Source organism: Strix uralensis, chromosome 23 (genome assembly GCF_047716275.1).
Source record: "Strix uralensis isolate ZFMK-TIS-50842 chromosome 23, bStrUra1, whole genome shotgun sequence".
Classification (NCBI taxonomy): Eukaryota; Metazoa; Chordata; class Aves; order Strigiformes; family Strigidae; genus Strix; species Strix uralensis.
The window spans coordinates 7,420,506-7,441,604 of NC_133994.1; the positions used below are offsets into that span (position 1 = coordinate 7,420,506).

At 43.6% G+C, this 21,099-nt stretch overlaps 1 protein-coding gene across 5 annotated transcripts in view; it reads left to right on the plus strand.

Annotated features, from left to right (window-relative positions):
* Nucleotides 1-21,099, plus strand: part of UBR4 (ubiquitin protein ligase E3 component n-recognin 4) — a 78,904-nt gene that overhangs the window by 33,325 nt on the left and 24,480 nt on the right. The window contains exons 50-79 of one of the 5 annotated variants that reach the window (XM_074892656.1): nucleotides 137-169; nucleotides 1,305-1,368; nucleotides 1,851-1,985; nucleotides 2,652-2,826; nucleotides 3,063-3,200; nucleotides 3,646-3,767; nucleotides 4,367-4,478; nucleotides 4,999-5,129; nucleotides 5,271-5,448; nucleotides 5,641-5,745; nucleotides 6,221-6,376; nucleotides 7,035-7,203; nucleotides 7,896-7,992; nucleotides 8,256-8,363; nucleotides 8,843-8,959; nucleotides 10,134-10,343; nucleotides 11,079-11,228; nucleotides 11,942-12,169; nucleotides 12,282-12,360; nucleotides 12,838-13,080; nucleotides 14,001-14,169; nucleotides 14,754-14,898; nucleotides 15,640-15,725; nucleotides 16,245-16,332; nucleotides 16,467-16,660; nucleotides 17,700-17,939; nucleotides 19,104-19,242; nucleotides 19,788-19,913; nucleotides 20,068-20,196; nucleotides 20,643-20,986. In XM_074892656.1, the coding sequence (XP_074748757.1) occupies nucleotides 137-169; nucleotides 1,305-1,368; nucleotides 1,851-1,985; nucleotides 2,652-2,826; nucleotides 3,063-3,200; nucleotides 3,646-3,767; nucleotides 4,367-4,478; nucleotides 4,999-5,129; nucleotides 5,271-5,448; nucleotides 5,641-5,745; nucleotides 6,221-6,376; nucleotides 7,035-7,203; nucleotides 7,896-7,992; nucleotides 8,256-8,363; nucleotides 8,843-8,959; nucleotides 10,134-10,343; nucleotides 11,079-11,228; nucleotides 11,942-12,169; nucleotides 12,282-12,360; nucleotides 12,838-13,080; nucleotides 14,001-14,169; nucleotides 14,754-14,898; nucleotides 15,640-15,725; nucleotides 16,245-16,332; nucleotides 16,467-16,660; nucleotides 17,700-17,939; nucleotides 19,104-19,242; nucleotides 19,788-19,913; nucleotides 20,068-20,196; nucleotides 20,643-20,986 (4,410 nt within the window). The remainder of the gene's footprint in view (nucleotides 1-136; nucleotides 170-1,304; nucleotides 1,369-1,850; nucleotides 1,986-2,651; nucleotides 2,827-3,062; nucleotides 3,201-3,645; nucleotides 3,768-4,366; nucleotides 4,479-4,998; nucleotides 5,130-5,270; nucleotides 5,449-5,640; nucleotides 5,746-6,220; nucleotides 6,377-7,034; nucleotides 7,204-7,895; nucleotides 7,993-8,255; nucleotides 8,364-8,842; nucleotides 8,960-10,133; nucleotides 10,344-11,078; nucleotides 11,229-11,941; nucleotides 12,170-12,281; nucleotides 12,361-12,837; nucleotides 13,081-14,000; nucleotides 14,170-14,753; nucleotides 14,899-15,639; nucleotides 15,726-16,244; nucleotides 16,333-16,466; nucleotides 16,661-17,699; nucleotides 17,940-19,103; nucleotides 19,243-19,787; nucleotides 19,914-20,067; nucleotides 20,197-20,642; nucleotides 20,987-21,099) is intronic. The other 4 variants (XM_074892657.1, XM_074892658.1, XM_074892659.1 and 1 more) reach the window with 4 other exon arrangements.

Genomic DNA, 21,099 nt, shown 5'->3' on the forward strand with positions numbered 1-21,099 from the left:
TATATAGCGCTCTCCCGGCTTCCTGATTTCCCCATTTAATTTGCCTTTTGCTTAGAATGTGTTCTAGGGAGTTTTTCTGTGAGCTTTACACATTTTTTTTATTTTTTTTTTTTCCTTTTTCTTTGCTCCCCCAAAGTTCTGAAACTGAGTCCCTAACCACCCTGGACCGGTTAGTATGCCATCCTTTTCTCTGCACGAATGAGTGTGTGTCAGAGAGACAGAACACATGATGTGGCTTTTGTTGACTGTTTTTTTTGTTTGTTTTCCAAGTGACATTTGCTTCTTTACATTCTGGTCATTGCATGGCAGATGGTTTAGAGAATTGTAAAGATGAGGTGGTTTGCAGATTTTTGCTGTATACAGCATAACTGTTGCTTGTTTGACAGACTCCTCTTTCTGCTTTGTTCCCTCCTTGCGTCTTTTTATCCCACTTATATTCCCCTATAGCTTTCTAGAGGGTGGCTGCGGGTTGAGCAATGTAATGTTATTTATCACCACCAGACCAGACAATTGTTGTTTCTTCTACCTCGTATCCGATCCTACATTGTTATTTCTCCCCTTAATGCTCTTCCCTCCTTTTCCCTGTATTCTTGCACTGCTCTTTCTGGTGTGTCAGATGGCATTTCAGGTAGTTCTACCACGAGGCATGAAGCGGTGCTGCGAGGGAGATGCAGCACTTTGCCGCAGGTTGTAAATAAGGTTTTCCCTCGGGGCAAGTATTTTACTAGCCTGCCTCACCGCTGTCAAAAGTTTGGACTTCAGCATCTCTCACTTGGGTCGTACCCAGTGCTCCCAAGTTAATTTTCCTCCAGAGTATTTTGCACTGAAACTCCAAATTGGAAAGAGCAACCTGTGTGAAAATAGCAAGCGAGTAGAATCTTGCTCCCTTAGAAAAGTCGGTTACGCTTTTTCCCATGTGTCATACCAACCCTTGATCTGCAGTCATATGTACGTCTGTGGGCCATGGTGAATTGGTACTGTCAAGACAATCCAAGTTATCCCTGCTGCAGGCTGCGTAAGGAAATGTTTTATCCTCTTTGGTAGAGAAAAGCCCCTGTCTTTCAGCTGTGGATTATTAAAGCAGTCCTAAGTTTGTCTGTGAGCGTGAGCCAGGTTTAACTCTGGTCTGTAACACAATGAAATGATATGCATGGTGCCTGTGGCAGGTTTTATCATGCTTTGATTTTGTACTTGGCATTCGTTAGCTGTCTCTGAGCTACTCATGACTGTAGCCCGCATAAAGCAAAGTGCTAAGGAGAGAGAAGGGTTGCTGTACTCAAGCCTGCTTTCCTTTCTCCCTTCAGGCTAGTAGTGAGTTCTTTAGAAGCACTGGAAAGCTGCTTTGCTGTAGGACCAGTCAACGAGAAGGCAAGTAACTTTCTGAATACGTTCTTGAGCTTTCAGAGATGGGGGAGGAGGGGCAAGATCAGCAGCACCTCCTGCAGCCCTGGGGGCCTGATACGGAAGAGAGCCGCATCCGTTTTGCTCAGAGCACTGATCTGAAAGTTGACTTAGCGAAAAGCATTTGAAACTAGTTTAGAATGACAATTGGCATTTGCATTTATCGCTGGTGGGATTTTTGCGCTGTGGAGTGACCTCGTTTACAAAAGCAGCAGGGTAGAAGCCCATAAATCTCAAAAGGACTTGTTCTTATGAAGACATGTGAAATGTTCCTTAAATGTCAAATAATAAACAGAGGAGCCTGTCAAAACGGTGTTGAAGGAAGGCAAAAACTTGCATGCACAGTGCAGGGAGGGGAGGGAGCTGCGGGTACGCTGAGAAATCACTCATGCATCACCCTGATGGTAAACGTACTGACAAATGGTTTTTTTGTCTGTTCTTGGGAGCAGGAGAAGAATAAGGTGGCAGCTCAGGAACTGGCTACTATGCTGCTGTCCATGCCAGCTCCTTCCAGCGTCCAGCAGCAAACCAAGAGCCTCTTGGCTAGCTTGCACACCAGCCGCTCGGCGTACCATAACCACAAGGTAACACACTGCAAGGATTTCGGTGTCCCCTGTAACTTGCTGGTTTATGGCTGAGGTGCAACACGCCCCTAGAAAGCCCTTTGTTCATGCAGCGTAAATGCTGGCTAATTTTCCTTTAGCTCTTCCTGCCTGCCTGGCTGGCTTTTGTGTTTCACCACAGCTTCACTACTTAAAATGCTTTTTGAAGATTTTGGTGGGAAATGCTGTCTGTTAATCTAGAGAAATCAGGATCTCGAAGCACACGAAGTTTGTTTGCAAACTGTGTCCATAGCTCTGGTTTCTGTTTCCACAGGCATCTGGCTTGGGGTGATAGGGAAGCACTGGGGTAAGCAGTGGTTAGCCAGTGTGCTGACATCGCTGCGGTAACGGCACGGATGCCTGCAGATAGCCTTTGCTAACCACTTGAATGATTATGTTTATACACTGGTCTTTCCATCTGTGTTTAAGCCTGAGGGGAAGCAAATGTGAAAATCAATTCTCGAGTCAGATTTCTTTTGTTACAGGGTGACTTTTTAATATTAGTTGTCCTTCTAGATGATTCTGGTCAAGAGTTAAAACAGCGAGTGCTGGCTTTCCCCTGGATCTGTCCTGCAGTTGTACTTCACTAGCTTTGTTGTGCTGCTGTCTGTTGTTTTTTCTTTGCCTATGTTATCTTTCACTTTACAGGATCAGGCATTGCTAAGTAAAGCCATTCAGTATTTGAGTTCCTCAACCAAAGAAGGAAAAGACCTTGATCCCGAAGTATTTCAGAGGCTGGTCATCACTGCTCGATCCATTGCTATCATGAGACCCAACAATCTGGTCCACTATACAGAATCAAAGCTGCCACAGTTGGAAACAGGTAGAGAAGTCTGTAATTTTTCTTCAGCTTTCTGTTGTGATAATTGAAGGTGTCTCAGGGTATCTGGGTCGGTGTGACAGGGACTGTATTTGACACATTTGTTACGTGTGCGATAGTCCTTGCAATGAGGACGTCGGAGCCTCTAACAAAAGCTATTTCAAATAAACTTGGTTGGTACCCTGCTTGTTAATGCTTTCCCCTGCACATATCTGACAACTGTTTTTCATTCTGTACAGAGAGTGAAGAAGGGCAAGAGGCCCAGAAACACGCTGAAGGAGATGGCTGCACGTTTATTACCCAGCTGGTTAACCACTTCTGGAGGCTACATGCATCGAAACCCAAAAACGCCTTCCTTGCCCCTGCCTGCCTGCCAGGTGTGCTGCCTCTTCATTTGCCTATGTATTTTGAACGATCCTATTTTAAGCTTGTAAACAGAGAAAATTACTTGTTCCAAACTAGGCTTAAGATGCTAATGATGCAACACATGCTTTCTATGGTATATCTGCAAATTCTGCTCTAATGCTTTTGTTCAGAAGTAGGTGTATTGTGCTAGTAAAAAGGGACTGATGATTGGTTTATTCACATTTGACTACATGGATGGTGTTAGAGGATATTCAGTGGTGCTGGTATATGGTGTGCACAGTATTCCATTAGGCAGACAAGACTGGTGTGTAAACTCATTTTGGATTGAAACGTCAATATATTTGTGGTGCTAACATTGTGTCGTGAAGTCTACAAACAAAAGATGCTTCCTGCAGCATCTCTACATGCGGAAATGGAAGGATGGTTGATTACAGTCCTACTTCTATTCCTCCTTAGGTCTCACTCACATTGAAGCTACAGTCAATGCTTTGGTGGATATTATCCACGGATACTGCACGTGTGAACTGGATTGTATCCATACAGCATCCAAGATCTACATGCAGATGTTACTTTGCCCGGTATGTGATCTTACTCTGCTCTGCTTCAGCCTATAACACTGCGCCAGGGGAGGTTTAGATTGGATATTAGAAAAAAATCTCTTCACTGAAAGGGTTATCAAGCATTGGAACAGGCTGCCCAGGGAAGGGGTTGAGTCCCTGGAGGCATTTAAAAGCTGTGTCGATGTGGCACTTGGGGACGTGGTTTAGTGGGACTTGGCATTGTTAGGTTAACTGTTGGACTCGATGATCTTAAAGGTGTTTTCCAACCTAAATAATTCTTTGATTCAGTAATATGAAGAGAATTAAGTGCAGGTAGAATGATAATACATAGTACAGATACAAAATAGAGGCTTGCAGCCAAAAACATACAGCCAGAAGTGAATGAAGGGGAAATTTCTCTGTCCTTATGTTTTAGTAATGTTTGTCATGTGCTGCGTGTGGAACGATAAGTATTGCTTTATGGCTGCTGGGGGAAACGGGGCGTTTAGAAGTTAGGCAGTGACACGCGTCTTACGTGAATCGTGACCAACAGAGAATCCTAAGTGTATTTTCAGCTATCTTTCTAAATAGTATGAATAAGCACTTAAAGCTTAAGAAGTTTAATATTAACCCTCTAGGATCCTGCAGTGAGCTTTTCTTGCAAACAAGCTTTGATCAGAGTGCTGAGGCCAAGGAACAAGCGGAGACACGTCACCTTGCCATCCTCCCCTCGGAGCAATACTCCTATGGGTATGCAAGATCCATTCATCCTTGCTGTTAAATGAGCATTACCTACTTTATTTGTCAGAAAAGACAAAAGAAAGTAGTCTTACAAATTGGCACTAAAAAAGACTAAAACCAGTCTTTCTCCTTTCTTTTGCTTGCTCTTGCCCCCTAAAACTTTTTTTTTTAAAATATTCACCTCTTTGATATTCTGGGATTCAAAGAGGAGATCTCTCTGAGATACTCCTCTTTCGGTGATAGGGCAATCTGATCTAGGGGGTAGTAAACCAGACTCTCTTAGTATTTCTGTGCATATTGTCAAGTCCTTATAAATCAGTCGTAAAGACGTGTGCAGACCAAAATTAGAGTATCAGATCTCCATCCAAGAGATACTTTTTTAGCATTGATGTGAATTGTAGTTGTCATGGAATCCATTAGTGATTGGGGGTGAACTGAGAATAGCTTAGGGTTTTTTCTAGCATTGATTACCTTGTTGGTGATGATGTAAGGAAAGAGTGCATTTGGGAATCAATGCTTTGTAACTCAGGAGATAAGGATGATGATGATGACGATGATGCAGAAGACAAGCTGCAGAGTTCTGGGATAGCAAACGGTGAGCATATCCGACAAGAAAGCCAGGAGCAAAGTGAAGTTGATCATGGGGACTTTGAGATGGTGGTAAGTCCATAGTGCTTCTCTTTGGAGCCTTTTAAGTATGTTAGGTACTTGAGTTTCATTTACTTATGATGAATCGGTTTGTAGTGCTCCAGTAGCTTGTGGTGGTTTGGTGACAGCTCCCACTGTGTTTCCTCTTCATAGTCTGAATCTATGGTTCTGGAGACTTCTGAAAATGTGAATAATGGGAACCCTTCTCCCCTGGAGGCTCTTCTGGCCGGAGCAGAGGGATTCCCTCCTATGCTGGATATTCCTCCAGATGCAGATGATGAAACAATGGTGGAATTAGCTATTGCCCTGAGTCTGCAACAGGATCAGCAAGGTAAGATGTAGGCATTCTTGGCAGTCAAAAAGGTAAACAGAAGAGGAGGAAACTGGGAAGGAAACAAAACAGAAGCTGTTGATGTCACCACCAACAAAGCAAAAATAATAGAACTATGAAATGTACAGAGAAGGCCAGAGTTAGCATAATTATTTGATGGAAAGATACTCATGATTTGTTTTCTTCTTGCAGGGAGCAGCAGTAGTGCACTTGGACTTCAGAGCTTAGGACTGTCTGGCCAAGCACCCAGCTCTTCTTCTCTTGATGCTGGAACGCTCTCAGATACAACAGCATCAGGTAACTGTTCACTGCGAGGAATCAAACTTCTTTGATTTTGTCCTTAAAATTTGTTTGTAAATACGGTTTTGAAGAACTAATTATTACTATTGGCTTCATCTATTTTTGATAGTGTGTTTATGGGCTTTTCCTGCTTTGATGGACTTTCATTGCAGGCTTCTGAGGAATTTATTTCCTCTCCTTAAAATAATGCAGACAAAATAAACCACATACTGCATTTCCTTTGCATTTATAAACAACATTGTTCTTCAAGTAACTTGCATGATTATCTATCTGATGAGAAGGTTTCCTTCTCAGGGTATCTCCCCTCCACTGCTTTTAGCAGGCTTAAATGTACTGATGGACTCTTCTAAGTTCCCTTTTGATTTGTAGTTGAAAATTGACTCAAGAAACAAAGACAAATATTCGTGGCTTTTCTTTCATAGCATGTGTGTCTTTTGAAGTTATATCAAGGCAGTGTTTTTACTTGTAACAGCTCTCTTTATTCTCTTAGCTCCAGCGTCTGATGATGAAGGCAGCACAGCTGCAACAGATGGCTCAACTCTCCGGACCTCACCTGCAGACCACGGCGGGAGCGTGGGCTCTGAGAGCGGTGGCAGCGCGGTGGACTCCGTAGCTGGTGAGCACAGTGGTGAGTATCTCTTGCTGCACCGGTGTCTGTACATCTGTTTTCTACTGTAACAGGACTTTACCAGAGTGAGAGGGCATGGGTAGTCCCTGGCAAAGAAGAAATCTCAGTTGCAGGTAGATGATGCCGTGTATCGCTTCATGGTTACTGCCAAAGTGCTGTACAGACTGAGTATTTGCTCGCTTTTTGTAGTTCTCTAGAAGTATGGAATCTGCAGTAGTTTTTGCTGGCCTGTAGTAATAGAATGCAGTAGCCTAGAGCAAGACTGAAGGAATTAGCTATACTGCTGGATAAGTTTGGATGGGGTAGAATTAATCTCTCTCTTTTTTGCTTGGGACTGATACCCCGGTAAAATAATCACACTAAAAAATTATGTCCATGCTGCCCATCCATGCCTTTTCTGACTGGGTTTAAATTACTGCTGTGGAACCAATTCAATTTGGGCCACAAAGATGAGGCTGGCAAGCAAAAGAATGCTGGGGTGTTAAGTTGCATCTGTGGAAATGACTCTTGTAGCTTTATGAAGATAACCAAAGACACAGTCTCCTTAGAACCGTAATTCCGAAGTATAGTTCAGCTGTGTCGGTTGCTGTGAAGCAGGCAAGATGCATGTTCAATTGTGCTGACACGGTGTTTCCCTTTTTTTATTTCCCTTTTTCAGTGTCTGGCCGTAGTAGTGCCTATGGGGACACGACAGCTGAGGGCCACCCTGCTGGACCAGGCAGTGTCAGCTCGAGCACGGGTGCCATCAGCACTACCACTGGCCAACAAGAGGGAGATGGCTCGGAAGGAGAAGGGGAGGCAGAGGGAGATGTCCACACCAGCAACAGGCAAGGGGCTTTGTTTTTCTCTTCAGGAATAGCACACCTGGTCTGCAGTGTCATTGTTTATAGAGGATTGGACTATAGGTGCTGAAATCCATGGAGTATCATTTGTGACTCTGGATAGTAAAACTCGAAAGTCAGAAGCATAGAACAGAGCAAACTGCCGTTGCAAAATGCCTTCCTCTGTGCATTCATGTGTTGCACATACCTAACGTGTGTCCCACAAAACTGCTGCCTGTGTGAAGTGATGAAATAATCCTGCATGAGTCTAGTAAACAGAGGAATCGCTAAAATCTACAGCTTGGGAGCTTGTGAAATTCAGTGTGAGGAAGAAGTATGTGCAAGAGTGCACAGTTTTTCATTCTGTGGGAACGGATGCTCAGTATTTCTACAGTGCGGTTTGGAACTGGTTTGTAGTATCTGTTTCTAGACAGTTAGATTCTGCAGGTGGTCCCAGTGTAGTTCTGAAGTGAATAACTACGTCCATTGTCGGAGTTGCTCTGCATCTCTGACGTTGCTTGACTGAAGTGTGAGGGAGGCCACTCCTGTCTGCGTGGATTTGATGGCCTTAGGATTTCCTCATGCTCTGAACTTCCGTGGTAAATTGCAGTGCTCTGTTGGTGATCCTGCTGCGTCTGATATTTCTTGTGATGTGTCTGAAGTGCTTTGTGTCTGATTCCTGGCTTCTGACTTCCCAGGCTGCACATGGTCCGACTGATGTTGCTGGAGAGGCTGCTGCAAAACTTACCTCAGCTGAGGAACGTTGGAGGAGTCCGGGCCATTCCTTACATGCAGGTAAGTGAGGAGGGCTCAGGAGTTAAGCCCTAATCAAACAGTTAATCACTGCTACTACTGCTGGATTTCTATTGGTACATGCTTTTCCCTTTTCTCTTTCTTTATACTGCATGTTCATATTAGGCTGTGGTGGTGCAGGCAGAATTTGGGAAAGAACATAGATTAATCCAGATAAAACGTGCCATGTTTTGTGAAAGATAATCTGTATTTATCTTGAAAAAATGGAACCTGCTTTCTGTTAATTCTCTGACTTCTATTCCCAGGTTATTCTGATGCTCACAACAGACCTAGATGGAGATGATGAGAAAGATAAGGGAGCTTTAGATAACCTTCTGTCCCAACTGATTGCAGAACTGTGCATGGACAAAAAGGTAAACTGTAGTATGCACACACACTCCCGATTTGCTCCTTCTGGATGGGGTTTCTTTCCCTGGAGGAATTAGATGCATGGGAGTCATAGAAACACGCTGCTGTATGGATGTGTTCAGGCAGTTTATTTCTCTTGGCTCACTTCACATAAAGTAGAAAATGACATGAGTGTAACTCTCACTGTTTTCTGGTTCAGGCATCCACAAGTAAGCATGAAAGTTTGTTTCACCTGAATTCAACTCTTAGAACAGACACGATCAGTAATGCATAATTGACATATATAGATTTTCATTTGTGTAATACTGTTCTCTGGCATCCAGGCCACTGTCTACCCTTATATTGAGGAATTTGTGCTGCTTTTTTAGTATTACTGCTTGAGCTTAAATTAGAAATGCTTCATGAGGATCAGAGCACTGAAATGTAGGTGCTCAGGACATTGTGCTCAACTCTGTAAGTAAGCAAGCAAGCTCTCTCCTTGCAGGATGTGTCCAAGAAAAACGAACGCTCTCCTGTGAATGAAGTGCACTTGGTGGTAATGAGGCTGCTTAGTGTGTTCATGTCCAGAACTAAGTCAGGATCCAAGTCTTCCATTTGTGAGGTACATTCTTCAAATTGCTTTGTCAGGGGGATGATGTGGCTGGGGGGCTTTTCAGACCATCTTTGATGAACAAAGCTGCTAACTGAAATAGCTGGTCTAAAACTGAAAAACAGTTAACAGTGCTTTGGAAAAATTTGAGGAGTCTGGAACGCTACTTGAATCTTGTGAAAAAAGGTCTTTGCTGAAACTCAGAATGGAGGAAACCGACATGTAAAGACAACTGGATTCACTTGTTTTGTGCACGGTTTCTGACTGAGCTAAGGGCAGCACATAAATGATGTTATTTAAAACGATCTAGCGGATTTTTTCCTTGCATCTGAGGGTGCTGAAGGGGTTAAAGAGGATTTGTAATGTGATTATTGAAAAGCAATATGCTGCTGTGTCAACGTAAAAGTCGCTAAGAGGATTCCTTAGATATTTGTTGCTAAAAGGTACAGTAATAAGGCATAAAAAGCAGTATGTGTGGTGGGAAGGAGATTAATAAAAAAGCATAGAGGTTAAAAAATTTAGTCTGAACTGCATCAAATTTTAATGAGCTTATGAGCTGTGGGGTTTGTTTGGATTTACAGGGCTGCTTTAATAGTTTTATTTACAGTAGCTTTTTCTCCAGCCTTTGTTATTCACTTGAGCTTCCCACAGAAATCAAAGCTCATCGTCTTGCAGAATGCAGGTGGAGCAATACCTGGGTGGAGCAGAGCCTCTGAGCGGCATCTGCAACAGGGACTCTTTCTCTACCAGAATTCACGCCCAGCTGGCCAAATCCCAGATAAACAAATAGAAATCCCAACTTTAAAAAAAAAAAGGGAGGGGGGGGGGGGGGAGGGGGAAGAAGGAAAAAAAAGCCCTAGTCGTCTAATCCATAGCAGAGTGGCCTCTGGCACATGTGTCGAGGGGAGATTAGACTTAAGAGGAGATTTTATTTGTTTTCCTTTACTAAGCGCTTGTTCAAAAGAGTCTCTGTAAATATTTGAGTTGCTTTTCATAATAAACACAAAAACCCAAAAACCCCAACCTCAAAGAAACCTCAAACTTAAAAGCTGCCTGTAAAGTTTCATAAAAACCTGCTCTCTTAGCCATACTGTCAGCAACTGCTGCCTGATTCTCACAGCTTCCTCTGCTCTTCTGACACAGTGGTTCTCAGGTGCTTTAGTAATCCATCTCCTCTTGGTTTCAGTCTTCCTCCCTCATCTCTAGTGCCACTGCTGCTGCGTTGTTGAGCTCTGGTGCTGTTGACTACTGTCTACATGTGCTGAAGTCTTTGCTGGAGTACTGGAAAAGCCAGCAGAATGATGAGGAGCCTGTAGCCACCAGCCAGCTCCTGAAACCTCACACTACTTCTTCTCCACCTGACATGAGCCCTTTTTTCCTCCGCCAGTATGTGAAGGTGAGTCCTACCCTATGCTGTTAGCTTTAAGTGACCTGCAGTAAAAGGCTGCTGCACAGAAGCAAGTAAAGATCCTTGCAGAACTGGTTTTCCCTTAGTAGTGCAATTAAAATCTGTTCCCTTAGCACGTAGTTACAACTAGGATTGCTCTGAGTTCTCTGAGCAGCGCAGCTCGCTGTATCCATCGATGCACTCCTGAACCAGGCAGTTCTGTGAAGCTGCTGTCACTGTTTCTGGTTGAAGTGTTAATCTTCCTGAAGGGAAGCTGCTCCATCGCGTGACTCCTTTTGCTTGGCAGGCAGAATTTCTGAACCACCACTACTTACTGTGGCAAGGGAGCCTAGCAGTTGAGGGGGATTTCCACACTAAATTCTAAACTTGTGTGACCACCATGGTGCCTTTATGATAAGATGCTGCTGGGGCAGATATGTGTACAGGTGCAGTGAAAAAAGCCTAGTTAAATGTTAAGAATGTCTCCTGAGCTGAAAGCTCATATGTTAAAATGCCTGATTACTGCAGACTAGCTTGCTGCATCCTAACAGTTGCCATCTAGTTCAAGTCCTTGTGCAGGTTTGTTGGCTTGTTTTTATTTATCAGCTGGGAGATTTTCTTCTGTCTGCAAAGGTGCAGAAAAGCTTTGTTTTTAGAAAAACAGAGAATGCACCTTGTAGTTTGTCATGACACCCCACTGGGAGTGTTCTGTACCAGAGCCTCATTGATTGCTCTTGCTTTCAGGGTCATGCTGCAGATGTTTTCGAGGCCTACACGCAGCTCCTGACAGAGATGGTACTGCGCCTGCCCTACCAGATCAAGAAGATTGCAGACACAAACTCCCGCATCCCACCTCCCATCTTTGATCACTCCTGGTTCTACTTTCTGTCTGAGGTGAGAACATGATACACCTATGGATTTTAACAAAACAATTCCAGTAACGTTACCCTTCATGGGAGAGATGAGCTTTTGCATAGCTGATCTCAGATCCATCTCTGATTTTTAATCCCCCTTGAAAGAAGTTGAACTGTTGGCTTTGTTTTATTCCTGTTGAACAAGGAATCTATAGGAAAGAATATGTGAAAAATAAGATTGCCATTATTTCCTGTAACTCAACGTTTGCTGCCAGAAAACTCGAATAGAAAACCTTCTCTGAGATGGTACAGTGTAACATCACGCTCATCTGTTGGTACTGAACTTAGTCCTTGAAAAAGAAATCAGTAAGATATTTGGTGTATAACTTTTTAGATCCTTTGGTTGTATAGCTTCCTACTTGAGATAACAAATTATCTTATGTTTGCACAAGTGTGGGCTAGGATTTCTTCGTTAGGCTTGACTAGCTTTTTGTTTGAGGTCACAGATGACAAAGAATGGTTTTCAGAAGCTGTTTCACAGTTGCACAGCTCAGGATGCTGTGGTGTTGCTGTGCAGTGTTCCTTTTGCCTGTGACTGACTTTTACGGGTAACTTTACCTTAAAGCTGACAGATTCAGGAACGCATCTTCCATATCTTTTCCTTATTGTAAGAAAACCCATCGTATTTCTGTTGGCGCAGGTTGCCTGCTGGTGAGTTCACAGTGCTGATATTGTAGGCTTTTTTTTGTCTAGTACCTGATGATCCAGCAGACTCCGTTCGTGCGCCGCCAAGTCCGCAAGCTTTTGCTATTTATCTGTGGATCGAAGGATAAATACCGCCAGCTCAGAGACCTTCACACGCTGGACTCTCATGTTCGTGGAATCAAAAAGCTCCTGGAAGAGCAAGGCATTTTCCTTCGGGCCAGTGTGGTCACAGCAAGTTCAGGCTCTGCCCTGCAGTATGATACGTTGATCAGCTTGGTAAGGAAGAGTGTGCTGCTGCGCTAGGAAGAAGTGTATGTTGCATTTATGTAAGATGTCAGTAACAGAAATACTGACATGGTGTTTAATCCTGTCCCATTGTGCCTTTCAGATGGAACATTTAAAGGCTTGTGCAGAGATTGCCACACAGCGAACAGTAAACTGGCAGAAGTTCTGCATTAAAGATGACTGTGAGTTCTTTCTCTGGGAGTATTTGAGGGAGCAGAGGGGATGTGTTACACGGTTTGAATCAAGACTTCTCAGATGGGGAAGCTCAGCAGAGAAGAAGGGGGGACGCAGCTGAGAGTTTTGAGTTGGACTGAACTGTTTCCAGTACTAATTATCAGAGTGCTCTAATTGCATCTGTTCCTTAGCTGAAGAATGCAGTATGGTGTAACAGATAATTTACAAGAATAGGAGAGCCCTGTTCTCTCGCTTGTGCTGCCGTTGTTCCAGTGTGTTATTTGGGATGAAACACTTTACCTTGGTGTACCCAAATGTTACGCTTCTGTAGTGTACAGAGAACAGTACAGGAGGGTTCTGTGAGTTTGTGGGGATGGCCCTTGTCATGTTCAAAGGGGTTTTTTGTTTTAGGTTGGAGTTATTTTGCTTGCTTTTTTTTTTTTTTTTTAATTCAGGCTTCAAAGATTTTCTTCTTTTCTCTGCAGCGGTTCTCTATTTCCTCCTTCAAGTCAGCTTCCTGGTAGATGAAGGAGTGTCACCAGTTCTCCTGCAGCTGCTGTCTTGTGCTCTGTGTGGCAGTAAAGTGCTATCTGTGGCTTCATCCTCCGGATCATCAAGCACCTCTTCCACCTCTGCTCCTGCAGCATCGGGCTCTGGGCAGCCAGCAACACAGAGCAAATCCTCCACTAAAAAGAGCAAGAAAGAAGAAAAGGAAAAGGAACGAGAGGGTGAGCTGCAGCTGTGCCCTGTTCTATCGTGGTTTTAGGGATGAAGTCTGCTCCTCTCAGCCTTTCTTGGTCTATTTAGAGAGAACTGCTTGCTTCTCATTGTGATAAATCCCACTGTTGTGAAGGGGTCATGGGTCGTGGCAAGGGCACTTGCAGACCACAGCAGCAATTAGGAGAGAAGAGCAGTTTTACCATATGTAGATTGGGGACAGGCAAAGATGAAGCAGTATGCCTTAAGTGTTGGGGCTGAAAGTAAGTGCTGAGTATATCCCAAACCCACTGTGAGTATTTATTAACTTGAGTGGCCTTTAAGTTGTCAAATGGAAGTTACCTAGTCTAGTGATGAAGTAGCTTCCACCTAACTTGCCTATCCTGGGTTGTTGGAGGTTGAAATGCTCCTGGGGATTAAAACAAGTACAGGAGATGCACACCCAGTTAGCTCTGCTCTTCAGTGATTATGTTCAGACTTGTTTCCTCTGTCTGACTCCTAAGCTATGTTGGAGCCAGGGCTGCTGCTTAATGGATACCCAAAGTCCTGGGAAAGTAATTAAGCTTTCCTATAAAAGTCATGGGCATAAATTCTCTCTTGGCTTTTCTTCAAGGAACCATTTTGCCTTTCTCTATCAGATGATTCTCTGTGAATCTTTTCACTGCCCCGTGTTGATCCTTTTCTTTTTATCAGGATGTGTAGCACATTTCTCATGTCCTCACTGGCAAGTTTTCCAGCAGTTTTCTTCTGCGTTAGTCAGGAATACTAGGTTATATTTTTGGAAGAAGGAAGGAACGTTAAACTTGCCTGTAACACCGTAATTTGTCCCCATTATCCTCACTCTATGATCTATTAAATAGGGAGCTAGCCTGCCTGTGAGGTATTCCATTCATCTGCTTTCTTAACTCTGTCTTTCTTGTGCCATCCCTAGGCGACAGTTCGGGCAGTCAGGAAGATCAGCTGTGTACAGCTCTGGTGAACCAGCTGAACAAGTTTGCTGACAAGGAGACCCTCATTCAGTTCCTGCGCTGCTTCTTGCTGGAGTCCAACTCCTCCTCCGTGAGATGGCAGGCCCACTGCCTCGCGCTCCACATCTACAGGTGAGCTGGGAGGGACCCTCTGAGCCAGCTCCTCTTGGCCAGTCTCAGCTCAGTTACGGAGAGCTCTGTCCTTGTGTAAGCGTTAATGCTCCAGCCTCTGTCCCGAGGGGTGCTGATGATTGCATCGCCCTGAGTGGCTCTCACTGTTTTGCAGTTCTTGGGGCTGGAGATAGAAGTTGTGACTTACTTGTTACTGATCAGCTTGAGTTATCATCTGCAAGAAGCATTTTATTTCTGTCTGCAGAATCTGGCTCCTGACATCTACAGGAGTAGGTGTTTGCGGGCAAGTGAATTTCCGAGGCTTATACAGTTAAAAAGTTGGGGGTTATGTAGAGAAAGGCACACTTCAGGGTGCTGAACTCCTTCAGAACTCTATTCAGTTGTTGCAAGACAGCTGCTTTCGTTTCGGAGAGTGCTAGAAAACAGCTGGTGCCAAGAAGCGATGAGATTTAACTGTCAACTCTGATGTATTGCAAGATCATGGTTTCCAAGTCTGGTGAACTGTAGCACGTATTTTCCTTTCGAATAAGATTGTGTGCCATGCAGTCTTCACAGGCCTAATTGATATGCAATCCATTCAACAGGAACTCTAACAAGTCTCAGCAGGAATTACTGTTGGATCTCATGTGGTCAATCTGGCCAGAACTTCCAGCCTATGGAAGAAAGGCTGCCCAGTTTGTAGATCTCCTGGGATACTTCTCTCTGAAAACACAGCAGACTGAGAAAAAGGTACCATGTCATTCTGAAAAGGAGGAGACCCGAATCCCAGGTCCTGCTGCTTACTATGAATTATGTTAGTGCTCGTTTATGGTACAGCTGGGACAGATTTTCTGTCAAAAGAGCTTCTGCTGGAAATTTTTTTTGTTCCCAAAATGTGAATGTTAAAATGGCAGGGTCCTTAAAAAATTGGGGAGTGTGGATTTTTTTTTTTTTGTTTTATTGTTTTGTGGGGGTTGGTGGGTTTTGGGGGGGGGAGGATGTTATTTTTTGGTTGTTTTTTTCATTATTTAGAATAAAACTTTTTTCCCACAGGAAACCTTTGTGGGAAAATACATTTATCTGCTAGCTCTAAATTAGACATTTTTGGTATTTCAGCTCCTAGAAATCTTTTGTAACCACGACTTTTGAACAAAGGAAGTGGTAGGATTTCTTAGGGGACCAGTGGGCTTGAGAATGAATCGTTTAGACGCACTGATATTTGCATGTGTGTGTTTAAAGAGCTGGGAATGCCTTATGAATCTTAGCAGGCATTTGCAGTGATTGGCTGACAAATAGCACTGTTATTGTGGTGAAGGTCTAATTTTAGGATCTGTAGCATTCCTGAGTAATGATTTGACCACATAAATTCCTGTGGGTATAGTACATGCATCTTCTGGGGGATCTGGAACGCCCCAAGATGAGAAATCTTTATGTCTTTGTAGCTATAAAATACGATGTTGAGAAGACAGTGTTTTCTTAATTGTGTTTCAGCTGAAGGAATACTCCCAAAAGGCTGTGGAGATCCTCCGGACTCAAAACCACATTCTTACCAACCACCCTAACTCCAACATTTACAAGTGAGTTACTTCTGACTTTGATCCATTTCACTAAAGAGCTTTTCAGCAGCTGAGCTGCGATCCACAGGGGAATACACAATTCTTCTAGTAAAATTGTGGTGGAGGAGGGACCCCTACTGAGATTGCACGCTTGCTGCAGCTGGTCTTGGGAGAATAGCAGATTCCCTTCTGCCATCTGAAAAATGTGATGTTCTACGTGCTATCAGTAGTAGTTTGGCTTTAGCTTTTTTGCTTTCATTTGTTCAGTAAACGTTACAAAATACTAGGACCAACTGGAGAATATGGACTTGCAGAATTAAGTGTTGTGTTCTTAGTCATACCGTGGCAGTTAATAATTATAGTAAAATGTTACCTAGTGAAAAATGGTAATTTTCAATGTGCTTTAAATTGCAATGCTTCTGTTACTAAATCTGGGACTGGGGACTACAGGTAAACTAAAACTATTCTGATTGAATGGCTTGTGTTTAAAACACAGCGAATGCCAAATTAGATTGTTCAGTGTTCTTGCCCTCATTCCAGCACGCTGTCTGGGCTGGTGGAGTTTGATGGCTATTACCTGGAGAGCGATCCTTGCCTTGTCTGCAACAACCCGGAGGTGCCCTTCTGTGTAAGTAACTGCTGTTCTTAAACCCTTTCCAGTTATAGGGATCCCAAGCGTTTACAGCAGTGTGATTTGCTGTGTTTCTGAGTTTATTGGGATGTCATCATACAGGCAGCGTGTCCTTGTTTTTGTCTTCTCAGTACATCAAGCTTTCCTCCATTAAAGTGGACACGCGTTATACTACCACCCAGCAAGTGGTGAAACTAATCGGCAGCCACACCATCAGCAAAGTGACAGTGAAGATAGGAGACCTGAAACGAACCAAAATGGTCCGAACCATCAACCTCTATTACAACAACAGGACAGTGCAAGCCATAGTGGAGCTGAAAAACAAGTACGTTCATCCATGGTTTTTGTGTGCCAGTCTCTGCATTGGACGTTACTGTTTCTACCGAGGTGCCTGGCTTCTTGTTTCAGCTAACGTTCCTTCTTGGACTATTACTCATCACTGTCAGCCCACATTGGGTGGAATTGTTCTGAATCTTGTAAATTGTTGAACAAAAGATCCAGGTTTCACCTAGAGCTTGAAATATGCCTGTAAAATTTCTCTTTGCAAACTTTGTACAGGCTCAGGTTTAAGCACCTAACTTGTGTGGAAATCAGTATTAATACCAAGAGCACCTCATGGAGAGTTTCACTCAGAAAGGGATTTGGACCTTGCAGCATGTCCAGAAATGCAGAAGGCATTAACGTTACTTGTTTGAAGCCATACAGTAGAATTAAAATTAAAGTTGGGTCGCCTAACTCTCGGCTGCTGCTTTACCTATGAAAAATTGCTCCTTTTCAATATATTGCTCAGGCTGGAGCCAGTTTTGCTTATATGCTTTCCCTTCTTACTTCTTGAGATGTTCTCACTAGTATCAGATCTCTTTGGCTTAGGGATTAATCTGTGCCTGCCGCTTATTGCTTATTTGAAGTCTTAATCCTCTGTGACATCACAAGTGGCTGCTGTGGAGAGGATTATGATGTCACAAAGCAAGGATTCTGACTTCAGGTTGAGAATAAGCAGTGGGAGCAGATGAGATCTTTAGAAATAAATATCCTGTTTTCATGCAAATGTCCTTACTAATAAAAAAATGGAGGCGAAAATCCCTAGAAAATGTCTGTAGAATTAAAGTTTTTCCATGAGGCATCAACAGCTCTTTAATCCTAAACAGTCTCTCTCTATGAAGAGGATAAAGGCTTAAAATGTATTTCTGGCTACATATCATGTCAATGCAGAAGCTAAGGAAACGAATCCTGGAACTGCTCTCCATTCATCCAATTTAAAGTAGATTTGGAGCTGAGACGGTTGTGTTTGGCTTCTCTTCGTACGTGGGCAGGGAGGGTACTTCCCCACTGAAAAACTGTGCTGCTTTCTTTCCTTTTCCCAGGCCGGCTCGTTGGCACAAAGCTAAAAAAGTCCAGCTGACCCCAGGCCAGGCAGAGGTGAAGATTGATTTGCCGCTGCCCATTGTGGCTTCGAACCTGATGATTGAATTTGCAGATTTCTATGAGAATTACCAGGCTTCCACGGAGACCCTGCAGTGCCCCCGGTGTAGCGCGTCCGTCCCAGCCAACCCGGGGGTGTGTGGGAACTGTGGTGAAAACGTGTACCAGTGCCACAAGTGCAGGTATGGCATCCTCGTTCCTCCCCACGGAGCCAGCGCTGGGGGTTTATGGAGCCCTTGTGCTGTTGCCTGTGTGTGATGTTCAACAAAATTCCCTGCTAGTTCAATACACGATTCTGGTTAATACAACCACACAATCAAATTAGTCGAGAAGTATAAAACAGGCTTACAGGGATTTAATGTTAATGCAGGCTAACAAAGGAAACCTGATACGACAATACTGAAAGAACACAGAAGTTTCAGATCAAGCCCTCTGAAGTTTAAACAAGAAAATTCTCAGGAGGAGGTTATTTTTGGCCTGCCTGTTCAAGGGCATGAGGCTGGAGTTCAATTATAGGATTGCAGGGGGGTTTCCCCACAGAATCCCTTGCCTTAGCGTGCTGGACGGACAGTGCTGGCTTGTCTATTCAGAGCTTTTGTTGTGCTCTCCTCATTCAGAGCAAGGCTCAGGGCATAATTTACTGTGCACTATTCAGGCTTTCACTACAGTATTATAAATCCTTCTCTTCTGTGAGTTTTGTCTCCTTATCTGATACCTCTTCCTCCCTTATTGTTGTCCCTTATGCCGTTCTAATCCTCATGGGATTCAAGGTGTTTAGCAGATTCTTTCCAAAGATCAGGCGATTCCTGCTATATTAAAAGGTTTCCACATCCCTTCTTGAATTATGGGAGCTATAAATCAGTTCGTGTCACGCTACTGTAGTCTGCAACGGGATAATAAGTATGCTGTAGTTAGTCCCACTGCAACTGGGTAAAGAGTGAAAGCTATTGAAAGCCTAGACCTTACAAACCAAAATGGTTTCCTTTTATCTGTGTTCTTGTAAAGGGCACAGTGCCCTAGTCTGACATTCTACTGGGAATTGCTGTAGTTAAAGTAGAGTTGTGAGGAACAAATTCACATCTGTTTCTGCTTTTTCTGGCCAGAATGTGGCACTGCCTCTGTAAGAATTTTTTTTTTTTTTTTTTTTTTTTTGCATGATTTGTAGGTTTTGATTCTCATGTACCTCATGTATTTCACTTGGGGCTTCCCCAGGGCAATTTGGTAGGTTAGATGTTTTAAGGGCTATCCTCTTTTACCTACTGAGTCCATTCACAGCTTATTTCACTGCCTCAGTTACCTTGATAAAGCTCAGCTGCATTCTTGGACCTTTCTGGCTTGCCTTTCAGATCCATCAATTATGATGAGAAAGATCCCTTCCTTTGCAATGCCTGTGGGTTCTGTAAATATGCTCGCTTTGACTTCATGTTGTATGCCAAGCCTTGCTGTGCAGTGGATCCCATAGAAAATGAAGAGGATCGAAAGAAGGTGAGACTAATAGCAGATAAATTAATGAAGTGCTGTGTCCTCTGGCCAGGTCAGTGGCGTAGGGACATCAGAGGTCCATCTCTCTCAGGAGTAACACGAAAAGCAGTGCTCCTTCAAGGCTCCTCACTGACTAATGCATTCCTTATTTGCTGTCTTGCTCCACCAAATAAGTAATTCTTCAAAAGACCTAATTCAGTGCTTTACTTATAAACTGGCCTTCAAGCACTGCATCTCTTTGCCTTGCTGTACATGGGGGTGAATTTGGGTTGTACTGTGTTCTTTACCATCCCATCTGAGGAGCACTGCTGAAGAACGAAGAACCCATTGCACTATGTGACCTGTCCCAGAGGATAAATGTGCTGAGCGTAGTGTCAGCAGAGCAGTACTCCTGGCAGAAGTGGGGTGCAGGATCACTGTTTGTTTATTTTTTTGCTAGAGAAAGGCAAGAGAGACAGAAGACTTGGAGGTTGGTGGTTGCAGTTTTGTAGAATGAAAAATTGCCTCTGAACATAAAATAAGAGTTTCCTTTCCTTTTTTATTCTTAGGCAGTAACAAATATTAACACTCTCCTGGACAAGGCTGACAGAGTGTATCACCAACTAATGGGACACCGACCGCAGCTGGAAAACCTTCTGTGTAAAGTGAATGAGGCAGCTCCTGAAAAGCCACAGGTAACAAAGGGCAGATGCATCTTGCACAGAGCTCGAGGCTGGTGAGACACTGCCAGGAGCCACTAAAGGTCCTGCTTCAGATGCTGCTCTGCAGCCATTATTTCTGTGTGTAGCCCCCGTATATGATTCCTTTTTGTTTTCCCCTCTGTTACAGGATGAATCTGGTAGTAGTGGAGGGATAAGTTCTACCTCAGCTAGTGTGAATAGATACATACTGCAGTTAGCCCAGGAGTATTGCGGGGACTGCAAGAACTCTTTCGATGAACTTTCCAAAATCATCCAGGTATGATGTGCTTTGGTTTGAATTTGGGTCATGTGTTTCCTTCTGTTACCAGATACAGTACATATCAGAAATAAGAAGTAAGATATTGCCATTTGGCATTTAATGATGCCATTAACAATAGGTGATCAGCTGCATATTTTCAGGGAAGTAACAGAATGACAATTTCTAAAAGCCATGGTTACAATTAATTCTACGGATTTGTCACATTTCCAGTGTTAGGTTGCATGTAATGTAGACAACAAGCCTTTAACAGGGCAGATAACTGGGAGTTAGGCTGATATTTATAATGGATTTCCCAAGTCTGCCATTGACATGAAGGATTTAAAGTTTTGAGATACTTGGTTAAAAATGTTCCTCCATAGTGAAAATAACCTGTGAATGGCATTAGCGATTACGTGCTGCCTCACAGTTCCACAACTTTCATCTCTCTTTTTCTGTGTTTCCAGAAAGTGTTTGCCTCTCGAAAGGAACTCCTGGAATATGATCTCCAACAGAGAGAGGCAGCAACGAAGTCCTCGCGCACCACTGTCCAACCCACGTTTACTGCCAGCCAGTATCGTGCCTTGTCTGTTCTAGGCTGTGGCCACACATCATCAACTAAATGCTATGGCTGTGCCTCGGCCGTCACTGAACACTGCATAACGTTGCTCCGGGCTTTGGCCACCAACTCTGCCATCAGGCATATCCTCGTGTCCCAGGGCCTTATCAGAGAGCTCTTTGACTACAACTTGCGCCGGGGTGCAGCCACTATGCGGGAGGAGGTCCGTCAGCTCATGTGCCTTCTGACCAGGTTAGTGTTTCAGTGAGTCAGTGTTCGCAGCCGTCTGACTTCCAGTGAACTCTGGAAAGCCACATGCTTGTAAATCAGAAAAGGAGTAGCTTTATAGGGGAGATATCTTACAT